Source organism: Arachis ipaensis, chromosome B02 (genome assembly GCF_000816755.2).
Source record: "Arachis ipaensis cultivar K30076 chromosome B02, Araip1.1, whole genome shotgun sequence".
Lineage (NCBI taxonomy): Eukaryota > Viridiplantae > Streptophyta > Magnoliopsida > Fabales > Fabaceae > Arachis > Arachis ipaensis.
The window spans coordinates 98,705,424-98,716,656 of NC_029786.2; the positions used below are offsets into that span (position 1 = coordinate 98,705,424).

Genomic DNA, 11,233 nt, shown 5'->3' on the forward strand with positions numbered 1-11,233 from the left:
CTGACAATAATTTATTTTGACAAAAAAATTTTTTGACGAGTTGATTTAACGAAGTTTGTAAACTTTTTTTTCAAAATTTATGATCTAATATTTTTAACTAATAGATTTTATAAAAAATCCAAATTTATGATCTACGAAGTAGTTTGGCCTACTTCCACCCCTAGTGATGATAAGTGAATCATGATGCATCTATGTGACCCACGAGATATGCTGAGTTAATGTTTTATCTAATTTATATCTATGGAGATGTCTAGTGTCATGTGTTCCGAGAAGTAACGTTCATGTATGTGAATAACTGATAGAATTATAATTGAAAAGCATTGCGTACAAATAGTTGAAATTATGAAATACTAGAGGATGGACCATGTGGAAATGACAAGGCAATTTTAAATGCTAACAAATTGTCATATGGTTTTAACTCAAATGACAGAGATCAATACCAAATATTTTAAATCTTGTAGAAAAACGTAAAAATCAAACCTAAAATATGTAGTAGTTTATTAGGACGAAAATATTTAGTCAAACTTAAAATTTATTGTGAATTTTCTTTTCTAAAGAAAATATTATTTTATTATTGGATGAATTTGGGTATTCAATTATTTTATTTCTTAAGAAAAAATTTTATAATATAACTTTTGAAAAAAATAAAGATCTAAAATTCGATTCTGTATATTCCTAAAAAAATAATACAAATGAGAAAAAAACCTATGTAAAAAATTTGTGCAAACAGAAAAGAAATTATTACATAATGAGCCGTGTTAGAGATGATAGCATGCAAGAAACTGAAGAAAGAGTGCTCTAGAATTTTCGAAGAGAAAAGAACTAAAACTGAATATTACGATTGTTGAAAATTATTCTACAATGAAGGAAAGACCTGCTCTTTTATACGTGCAAGGTCGGTGACAAATGTACAAAAGAGAGTAACAGAACTAACTAACTAACTAAAGTTACCACCATTACACTAAAATAGAAGAGAGAGAGATAAGAGAGACTATCTCCTAATATTCCTCTTCAACTGAAGGGCGACTTTGAAAAAAGAACCCTGAGTTTGGCTTTGAGAAATTTAAAACTACAATAAATAAAATTTTTTGCAATGGTTGAAAATTGTTATTATAAATCGAAAAATCATTTCTAAAATTTTAGGTAATGTTTTGACAACAGTTTTTGATCTGTTATATATGCGACCTTACTAATGTCAATAGATAATGGTTTTTTACCTAAAGTATCGACAAAAAAACATATCATTATTACTGTCATAAACAATAGGTTTTATAACAATTTTTAAAAAACAATTTAAAATTATAACTAAATAGACAACGATTTAAAATCGTTATCATATATTCATCATAAGTCATTTAAATTTGAGGTCCAAATAAATAATAATATTGTCGGTCAATAAATATCTAAACACTAAGCAAGAAAGTATTAACACATACTTTTATGGTATTCATTTATCTTTTCTAAAAAAAAACACACGGGCGCCAAATTGGTAGGCTCGCTCTATCCCACCAAAATTCGTAAATTTGATAGTATAACTTTAAAATTTTTTATGGTTTGACGGACTTAAAATTTCAACTAAATCTATTTTTTATGGTGAGTTTGACGAATTAATTGGATAAATTCAACTTATTATTTACAACAATAATATTAACAAGACAAAAAAAATTAGAACATATCTTATTTAACATCTATTAAATATTATTAACATTAATAAATATTAAATAAGACAAATTTTAATTATTTTTGATTAATTTTTTTTATTATCAAACATTTAAATTTTTCACAATCCTTGATAAAAATCAAATAGTAGTACTTCAATTCCAACCTATAAATATCTTAGCACTCGGACAAGAAAGCATCAATATATAAGTCAAAAACTTTTCATGACCATATAATTAGTCACGGGCCAAAATGGTGTCACCACTTATCTTACTTCTGTTCCTAACGCTTCCTTTGCCCTTTCTTTTCTTCCTTTTTCAAAAACAAACACATAACAAGAAAAAAGACTTTCCACCAGGTCCTAGAGGACTTCCAATAATTGGAAATCTTCACCAACTAGATACTACTTCCCTTTATCTTCAACTATTTGAACTCTCAAAGAAATATGGCCCTATATTCTCCCTTCAATTAGGTCTAAGGAAAGCAATTGTTATTTCATCCCCTAAGTTGGCCAAAGAAGCATTGAAAATTCATGACCGTGAATTTGCTGGAAGACCAATCTTAATTAGTCAGCAAAAATTGTCCTACAATGGATTGGAGATATTCTTTTCCCAATATAATGATTATTGGAGAGAGATTAGAAAAACATGTGTTTCTCATCTCCTTAGTGCTAAGCGTGTCTCAAGCTTTTCCTCAATAAGAGAATTTGAGGTCAAGCAATTGATCAAGAAAATATCAAGCCATGCTTCATCAAAAACAGTGACAAATTTGAGTGAGGCATTGATGACTCTATCAAGCACTCTTATATGTAGGATTGCCTTTGGGAGAAGGTATGAAGATGAAGGTGTTGAAAGGAGTAAGTTCCATAGTTTGTTCAATGATTTCCAAGCCATGATGACTACTCTCTTTGTTTCGGATTATATACCTTTCTTGGGTTGGATTGATAGACTCAAAGGACTTCATGCCCGTCTTGATAGAATTTTCAAGGAGTTGGATGAGTTCTACCAAGAAGTTATTGATGAACACATAGATCCTAATAAAGACACTTCAGAGGAAGAGGATATTGTTGATGTCTTGCTTCAATTGAAGAAACAACGTTCGTTTTCCTTTGATCTCACTTATGATCACATCAAAGCAATATTAATGGTTAGTACACTCTTTTTCTTTACAGTAATTTTTTATTTATATTGAGGCCATGGTCCATGGATTCATTTATTAACAAAATAAAAATTGACTTAAAAATGCTTTTCTTTATTAAATGTTTTTTATATAGGACATACTTGTAGCAGCAACAGATACAACTGCAGCCACAACAGTTTGGGCTATGACAGCACTCATGAAAAATCCAAGAATAATGAAGAAAGTTCAAGATGAAGTTAGAAACTTTGGAGGTCAAAAAGATTTCTTAGAAGAAGAAGATATTCAAAAGTGTATCTATTTTAAAGCTGTGATGAAAGAAACATTAAGATTATACCTACCAGGACCATTACTTATGCCAAAAGAAACAACTGAAAAGTGCATTATATATGGCTACGAAATTCCAGCTAAGACTATAGTTTATATAAATGCATGGACTATTCATAGAGACTCTGAAGCATGGGAAAATCCAGAAGAGTTTTATCCTGAGAGATTCTTGGGAAGTTCAATTGATTTTAAGGGTCAAGATTTTGAGCTAATTCCATTTGGTGCAGGTCGTAGAATTTGTCCAGGTATGCATATGGCAACTGCATCACTTGACATTATCCTTGCTAATCTTCTTTATTCCTTTGATTGGGAACTTCCTGAAGGGGTTAAAAATGAAGATGTTGATGTTGAAGCTTTGCCAGGGTTGGCTCAACATAAGAAGAATCCTCTTTACCTTATTGCCAAAACTATGAAGGGGTAATGATATCTCACTACATAGCAAGAGATAGTGGCAATTTCATAGGGGTTTTGTGTCAGTTTTTAACCGCCACTAAATTGTTTATTGGTGCTGGTGGAGCTCTATCATCCTTTGAGATGTGTCAAAGCATGTTTCTTATGGTTTCTAGCATCCGTTTGTATAACTTCCGTTTAGAGTTTAATTTGTTTGCACCAGTAAATTTATTTGAATAGTGAGATTATTACTCATGCTGTTTTCTTTTTCATTTTTATTGAAAGGAGTTATGTATGAGGTCTTTTTGGCTCAAAGAATAATAATTATTTTAATGTAATAATTTTCTCAAAGTGAGATGGATCATAAATTTTGTAGTAATTGAATTTGATTAATTTTCGTCTTTTTGTTTATTGAGTTCAATTAATTTTTTTATCCTTTTTTTGTTTATTGAAAATTACACCGAGATTGATTCCCAAAAGATTTTTTCCATTTGAATTTAAATACCCCTTCTAAATATTTTGTCCTTATAACATATACGTGAAACACTAACAATTAAATGGGGACAATGTTTATTTTATTAATGACATATAATATAAATAATTGATGTACCAGACACATGATATATCAGTAAATATGAAATATTGGAGACAAATTAAACAAAATTTCTAATTTTATTATAGGCAATATTAAATTAGCACCATATTAAAGAATTTACTTATGAACGTATTCCTATTATATTGCATTCATTATGATATTTTTAAAAATAAACACATAATGTCATGTGAAATTTTCACATCACAAACTATTCGTAAGTGTATCGAATTGTATCAAATAATACTATGAAAGTGGGTTATCATTTCTACAAAGATTAACAGATTAAACAAACAATGATCAATTGATTATTCTAGTCAGACAATAAAAAATAAGAATTTCAATAATAAATAATATGAAAGCAGGACATTTAAACAAGAACAAAGTAAAATTGGTTAATAAAATAATATGATAAATGTAAGATCTAAAATTTTTGAAAAGTTATTATGAACTAATTTTAAATTATATATTTATTTACTTATAGTTTTAAGTTCGAAAATCATTTTATTAAAGATAATTAAAGGTAGTTTTAATTAATTGAATTTGAAATAAATTAAAGTTTTTATCCCAACTCTATAATTTTGGATTATCTTCCTATTTACTATTTAACGTCTTAGAAATTCAAAAACAATAAAGTTTGGATATTTAAATTATAAAATTAGTATTTATAGAATAGTAAATTTTTTTATATGATAATATCTTTATAATTAAATACTTTATGTTTTGTTACTAAAGAAAATTAATTATACTGTATTATATTTCAATTAGAGTATTTAAGTAAAAAAACCAAATAGCAATTTAATACAACCAATAGTATTTTAAAGTAATTTTAAGAATTCAATTAGTTTTCAAATTAAACCCTAAAATTCCTAATCCCATATACAAACCCTAATTAACCCATAATTTTCTCCCTTTCCCTAAGAAACCCTAGCAACTTCAGAAAAAGAAAGAAAAGAGATCTGAGGGGAAAACTCAAAGAAAGAAGGAAGAAGAGGGTGAAAGGGAAGAGAGAAGAGGGAGATCCAGAGGCAGGAAGGGCGCCGAGGAGAGAACCGCCATGGTGCCCTGCTACTCACGTCGCCGCCGTCAACCTCGTCGCCGCCGTTCGTGCTCCAGTTCGTCTCCAGCTGCACCATCGCGAAGGAGAGAGCGCGAAGAGCAGAGGGAAGAGAAAGGAAGAGCGCGCGCGAGGGAGCTCAGCTACGGGGAGAGGAGACGCATGCCTGGCCCGTCGCCGTCGGTCCGTCTAGTCCAACTCGTCGTCGCCATTGAAGCCAAGGAGAGAGAGAGAGAGAGAGTTCGCGAGGAGAGAGGGGACGCGCGTGTGGCGTCACCGTCGCCATCTTCGTCTAGACCGCTGCCAGATCTGCCGCTGCCGAAGCTTCTGGCCGAGCCTCTGCCGCGGGGAACGCCTCTTCTGCCACTGAGATCCACCGCCTATAAGGGTTTCGAATTTGGTTTTTGTTTCTTTTGAGATTCCGGGAGTTTTATTGTCGTTGCATGTTGATTTCAGTTGCCGTCACCAGAGTCTGGTCGCTGTTGCTGCTTAAGGTGGCTGCCGGGGCTGCCGCCAAGCCGGTTCAGAGACCGTTGCTGTTTCGTTTTGTTGTTACAGTGAGTATGTATTTACGTTTCAAAAACTCCCGCGTTAGTGTTCTGTTCCATGTAATAAAGTCTTGTGATATTGATGTATTAGGAGTTAGTAACCAAGGTTGCATGTTGTGTTTTAAATCTATTTATGCTGTTGCAAAAGTGCGCGAGGCTGTTATTTGAAGCTGCCGTTGGTTTCGGGTCGAGACGAAAGGAATTCTGTGAGGCGTTTGGGCTATGGTTTCAACTTATCGAGTTAGGGGCAATTTTCTAAACTCAATTTACTATCGAGAATAATTTTAAGTTGATATTAATATAAAAAATATGTTTTTATGATTTCGTAAGTCTTATGAATTGAACTGAGTTGACTTGAATGAATGTAAATGCGAGTTTGAATGGTTTATCGATTAATTGAAGATATTTAGTCAAGTTTTATACTTGGATTAAGGTTATTATGATGATGATTGGGCTGGGGCTGTTTCTGATTATTGAGTTCGAAAGTTGGTTTGATTAAATACTATGTAAAATGATTTTCTTGGTTTGGAGTTTAATTTGATATTGAAAATGAATTGGCGTTTGAAATGATTTGAGATACTGGGAATGGATTTTGTTGATCTATCGAAAAGATTTTGAGAATTTGAAAGTGATTTGAATGATTGACAGACGTTTAGTTTAGTTTGGTTGGGACCCAGAAAGGGTGGCAAAGTCCGAGTTTTAGGAGAGGTGCTGTCGAAATTTTATAAAACTCTGAGAGTTTGTTTGAAGCACTACTTAAAAATAAAATTTGATTTAAGAATCATATTATTTTATTTTGATTTATTACAGAAAGAACCATGCTTTAAGTTTGATTTATTAATGAAAGAATTATGTTTTGAACTTTATTGAGAAAAGATTTATGTTGAGTTCGAACTATTAATAAATAGGGTTATGCCTTGGATTTGATTTATTAAGAAAAGATTTATGTTTAGGTTTGAATTATTAAGGAAAACTTCATGTTTTGAATGTGATTTATTAAGAAAAGATTATATTTTGAGTTTTGACTTATTAAGAAAGGCTTTATGTTTTGAGTTTAATTTGTTAAGAAAAGCTTTATGTGTTGAGTTTGATTAAAGAACTACATTTTAAAGAATTATGATTCAAGGAGTTTAATAATTTTAAAGTACGAGATTGGTTGTCATCCTCCCTAAAGTCTTGAGACCCCGCCATGAGGTTTAATTAATAGATGATTCTCTTAGTATTTTGAAAGAGGTTTTAATCTGAAATGGTCTTGAAGTTGGTTTGAAAGAAAAAAAAATCTTGGTTAAGTAAGAATTGGATATTGTATGAAAGAAAAACTTGTTTTAAGTAAGGTGGTTTTGGAAAAGATTATAAGGAGTGATGTTGGTTTTCAAATAAAAATGAAATAGTTTTGAGCTTTGACCTGGCAAGGTTCGTGGTGGTTTACCGCTTTCCCAGTGTCGAGATGTATGTAGGGTTCGTGGTGGTGTATCGCCCACATGTTTCTAAAAGAGGATGTTGTGTGGGGTTCGTGGTGGTGTACCGCCCACATGTTTTTAAAAGTGAATGCTTTGTGGGGTTTGTGGTGGTTTACTGCCCACATGTGCGTGTTGTTTTCCAATTGAAGATCTTGCGAGGTTCGTGGTGGTGTACCGCTCGCAATGGTGGGGTTCATGGTGGTGTACCGCCCACCAGGTGGGGTTTGTGGTGGTGTACCGCCCACCGGTTTTCAAGAGGACGATATCTGGGTTAGCTACCGGATGTGTCGGCTCTGGCAAAGTAACCGACATGTGAGCTCACGGCCAGTAGGACAGGCATGAATCATACTGCATTTGTTTGCCATTGTTTGGGTGTGCTTAAATTATTTTGGTTTGCCTATCTGATAAGTTATTCTTAACTGGTAACAGTGATATTTGTTATAATTGTTCTTTGAGTGTGTTTGCCTTGTGTTTGTTTGTGCTTGTGACTGATTTCTGTTTTAAGTATTGGTGGTAGGTTGATGATAGCGGTGATGAGTTTTGTTGGGACAGAGGCCGAGATTTGATTGTATATTGGCCTGGAGGCCGTGATTGGTGAGTTTGGATTGATTGATCCCTTGGTATTTATATTGAATGTTATGTCTATTTATAAAGAATGAAACTTTTCTGTAATTAAGATATGGGTGTTGGAATTTCGGATTTAATTATATGTCGATATTGAATAGATTCACAAGACAACGATAAACTACTGAACTTGAAAATAGTTTTCGTTAAAAAATATCTTCTTATAACAATTCTCAAAACCCTCTACTGAGAACCCTTTCAAGGACGATGTTCTCACTCCCCTACAAGTCTTTTCTTTTTCAGGTTTTGGACAACGAAGTTCAGAAAAGCTTATTTATTCCTTTTCTGTTTTAAACGATGTTTTGGGTTGTATTAGTTACTTTTTCCCTCGCCTTTATCTTTACAAGTTTCTATAAGAGGGATAGGAAATTGATTATGTAATGCCTGTAAAGTAATAATATGTATGTATGTATTCTCTGTAAGGATTGTAATTTGTATTGTAAATATGGATGTATGATTTGAAAAATTCGGTTTAAGTTTTAAACAGGCTCATATCTTAGTATTAAATATTTTAAGAGTTGTCGTAATACCCAAGCTATCAGAGTAGCGCAGCCGGAAACGTGACATTTTGATATTTAGAGTGTTATAATAAAGATAGTCAAAGTGCTAGAGATATTTAAATTTTAGAATTAACAATTATTACTATCTACTTTGATCACGCAAAGATATAATTCATGGCAAATCCTAAGTAATTGAACTCCAATTCCTTGGCAATTCAATCTCTTCTAACTTAATTAACCATCAATTTCTTGATCAATTAATTGTATTAAAAGATTAAGTTCGAACTCTGGTTTAAAGACCACACAATTCTTAAGAACCCAAAAATAATCCAATAATATGTCACATATCACATTAAATCCAGATAATTGAAAAATTATCAAAAAAGGATTTCAAGCTTTAATTCTAATGATTTAACTTTTCCAATATTCAAAGGGATTCAATTTAGATTAGGGTTATTTTTCAATATGCTCTAATCCTTAGGATGAAGAACAAAACTAATTCTTAAATAGAAATCAATGCATTAATAAAAAGTAGAAGAACAATAATATTGATCCATCAAAATAAATAGAGCTCTTAACCTTAACAATGGAGGTTTAGTTACCCATAGTGCAGAAAAATTGAAATCCTAATCTAATGTGTAAAACCTAAAACTAAAAGAGAGAATGAATAATAAAAACGGAAGTCAGGGTGAGTGAGCTGCGCGTTGCTTCCTTTATATTAGCATGAAATTGGGCTTCGGCTGGGTTGCCGGCACGTAGCACCACTTGGGTGGCATTTGGCACCAATTATGATGCAAATTTATCACCTTTGCTGTGAGTCCAGTGTTTAGTGCCGGTTTCTTGGCGTTTAGCACCGAGACACCCAAAGGGTAGCAATGCTGGGACGTGGATTGGCGTTTAGCCCCACTTTGACGGAATTTAGCACCATGATTTCAGAGAGTAATCATAGACTATTATATATCGTTGGAAAGCCCTAAAAGTTGGCTTTCTAATGCCACTAAAATTGTATCATTTGGACATTTGCAACTCAAGTTATGCTCATTGGAGTGTGAAGAGGTTAGGGTTGACACCGTCCACGAATTCTCTCTACACTTGTCTTCAATTCTTGATTCCTCCTTGTGATTTGCTTCTCTTTTTCTAACATTTTTCTACAAGAATCATGAAACTAAGAAAATCAAAGTACTAATAGAATAGCCTTGAAAATCATATATTTACTAAGCAAAAGTCATAAATTTTCTATAAGAATTGCCCAAGAAAAGTACTTAAGATGCTCATACATCAAAACACCAAAATTAAGCTCTTACTTGTCCTCAAGCAAGCAAAGAATCATGAGTTTGTCATCAAACTTTTCAACCTTAAAATACAAGAGTGAATGGTTGTAATCCAAATAAGTTTGATTAGCCGTTTCACTTATGCACAATTCAACACAATTAGTTATAATCTCTCACGGTCTTTGTCCGGATTAGATTATAGAATCCTTCCTTGAATCATCACCTTGAAGCAAGCCTATTTACTTTTCTTCCAAAATTTATTTTTATTGGGTGCTTTGCACCTTGAGCCTAACCATGACTCTAAATGTTTTGTCTCAAGTTTTGCTCGACACAAAAATACCACAAGTACTTGATTGGGGAGCTCTTTGAGCTTACCATGTCCTTTTAACATTTTCCATTATTGGTACTCAGAGCCTTTGGCTTTCTCTTCTTTTTAACTGTGACTCTAAATGCTTTGTTTTCAACCTTTTGCTTGATACATAAGCACCACAAGTACTTAACTCGGATCCTTAGTTAGTGGTACTCAAAGCCTTTGACTTCTCTTTCAACCTTTTTTTTTTTCATTACATGTTGCTCCTTCAAGGCTTTGTCAAGTGTAAAGATCCTATAATAGTCCTCTAGTCTAAGGAGGTTTAGTTGCCCCATAGTGCAGAAAAATCAAAATCCTAATCTAATGTGTAAAACCTAAAACTAAAAGAGAGAATGAATAAAAAACATGAGTCGGGGTGAGTGAGTTGTGCGTTGCCTCTTTTATATTAGTGTGAAATTGGGCTTGGGCTGGATCGCTGGCATTTAGCGCCACTTGGGTGGTGTTTGGCGCCATTTCTGATGCAAATTTATTACCTTCACTGCGAGTCTGGCATTTAGTGCCGAGACACCCAAAGGGTAGTGGTGCTGGGATGCGGACTGGCATTTAGCGCCACTTTCATGGCATTTAGCGTCGTGAGTTCAAAGAGTAATCATAGACTATTATATATTGTTGGAAAGCTCTGGAAGTTGGCTTTCTAATACCACTAGAACTGCGTCATTTGGACCTCTGTAGCTCAGTATGCTCGTTGGAGTGTGAAAAGGTCAGGGTTGACAGCATCCATGAATTTTCTCTGTATTTGTCTTCAATTCTTAATTCCTCCTTGTGCTTTTCCCTCTCTTTTTCTAACATTTTTGTACAAAAATCATGAAACCAAGAAAATCAAAATACTAATAGAATAGCTTTAAAAATCATATAATTACCAAACAAAAGTCATAAATTTTCTTTAAAAATTACCTAAAAAAAATACTTAAAATGCTCCTATATCACAATGCAAATTTTATTATTCTATCTCAAAGTTGCATAAAATATTGCAAGATAGAAAAAATCAGATTGAATTATTGACTTTTGCAGAGCGGAAATAAAGGCAGCTTTTAATTTAGTAGTGGTTTAAAGTTTAACTGTCCCAAAACGTCCATAATTAGCGACACTTTGGTTAAAACCACGGCTAAATATGGTTGAATTGGTTGCACATGAATCTCCTGCAAAATAGACCGCCGCTAAACCTCCATTTTTGCAGTGTTTGAGCCCAAATCACCGTTAAATGCTGTCAATAATTCAATATCGCAGCATTTCCATATTTCGCCGCGCCAACCGCTAATATGTTTCTTTTAGATGTGATTTTTAAAAACCGCCGCTAT

The 11,233-nt window shown here is 33.1% G+C and overlaps 1 protein-coding gene across 1 annotated transcript; it reads left to right on the forward strand.

The window, feature by feature from the left end:
- LOC107625905 (cytochrome P450 83B1) lies at window positions 1,870-3,772 on the forward strand. The gene is made up of 2 exons (XM_016328636.2): window positions 1,870-2,805; window positions 2,933-3,772. Exons 1-2 carry the CDS (start codon window positions 1,912-1,914, stop codon window positions 3,542-3,544), a joined length of 1,506 nt encoding a protein of 501 aa, XP_016184122.1. The 5' UTR covers window positions 1,870-1,911; the 3' UTR covers window positions 3,545-3,772.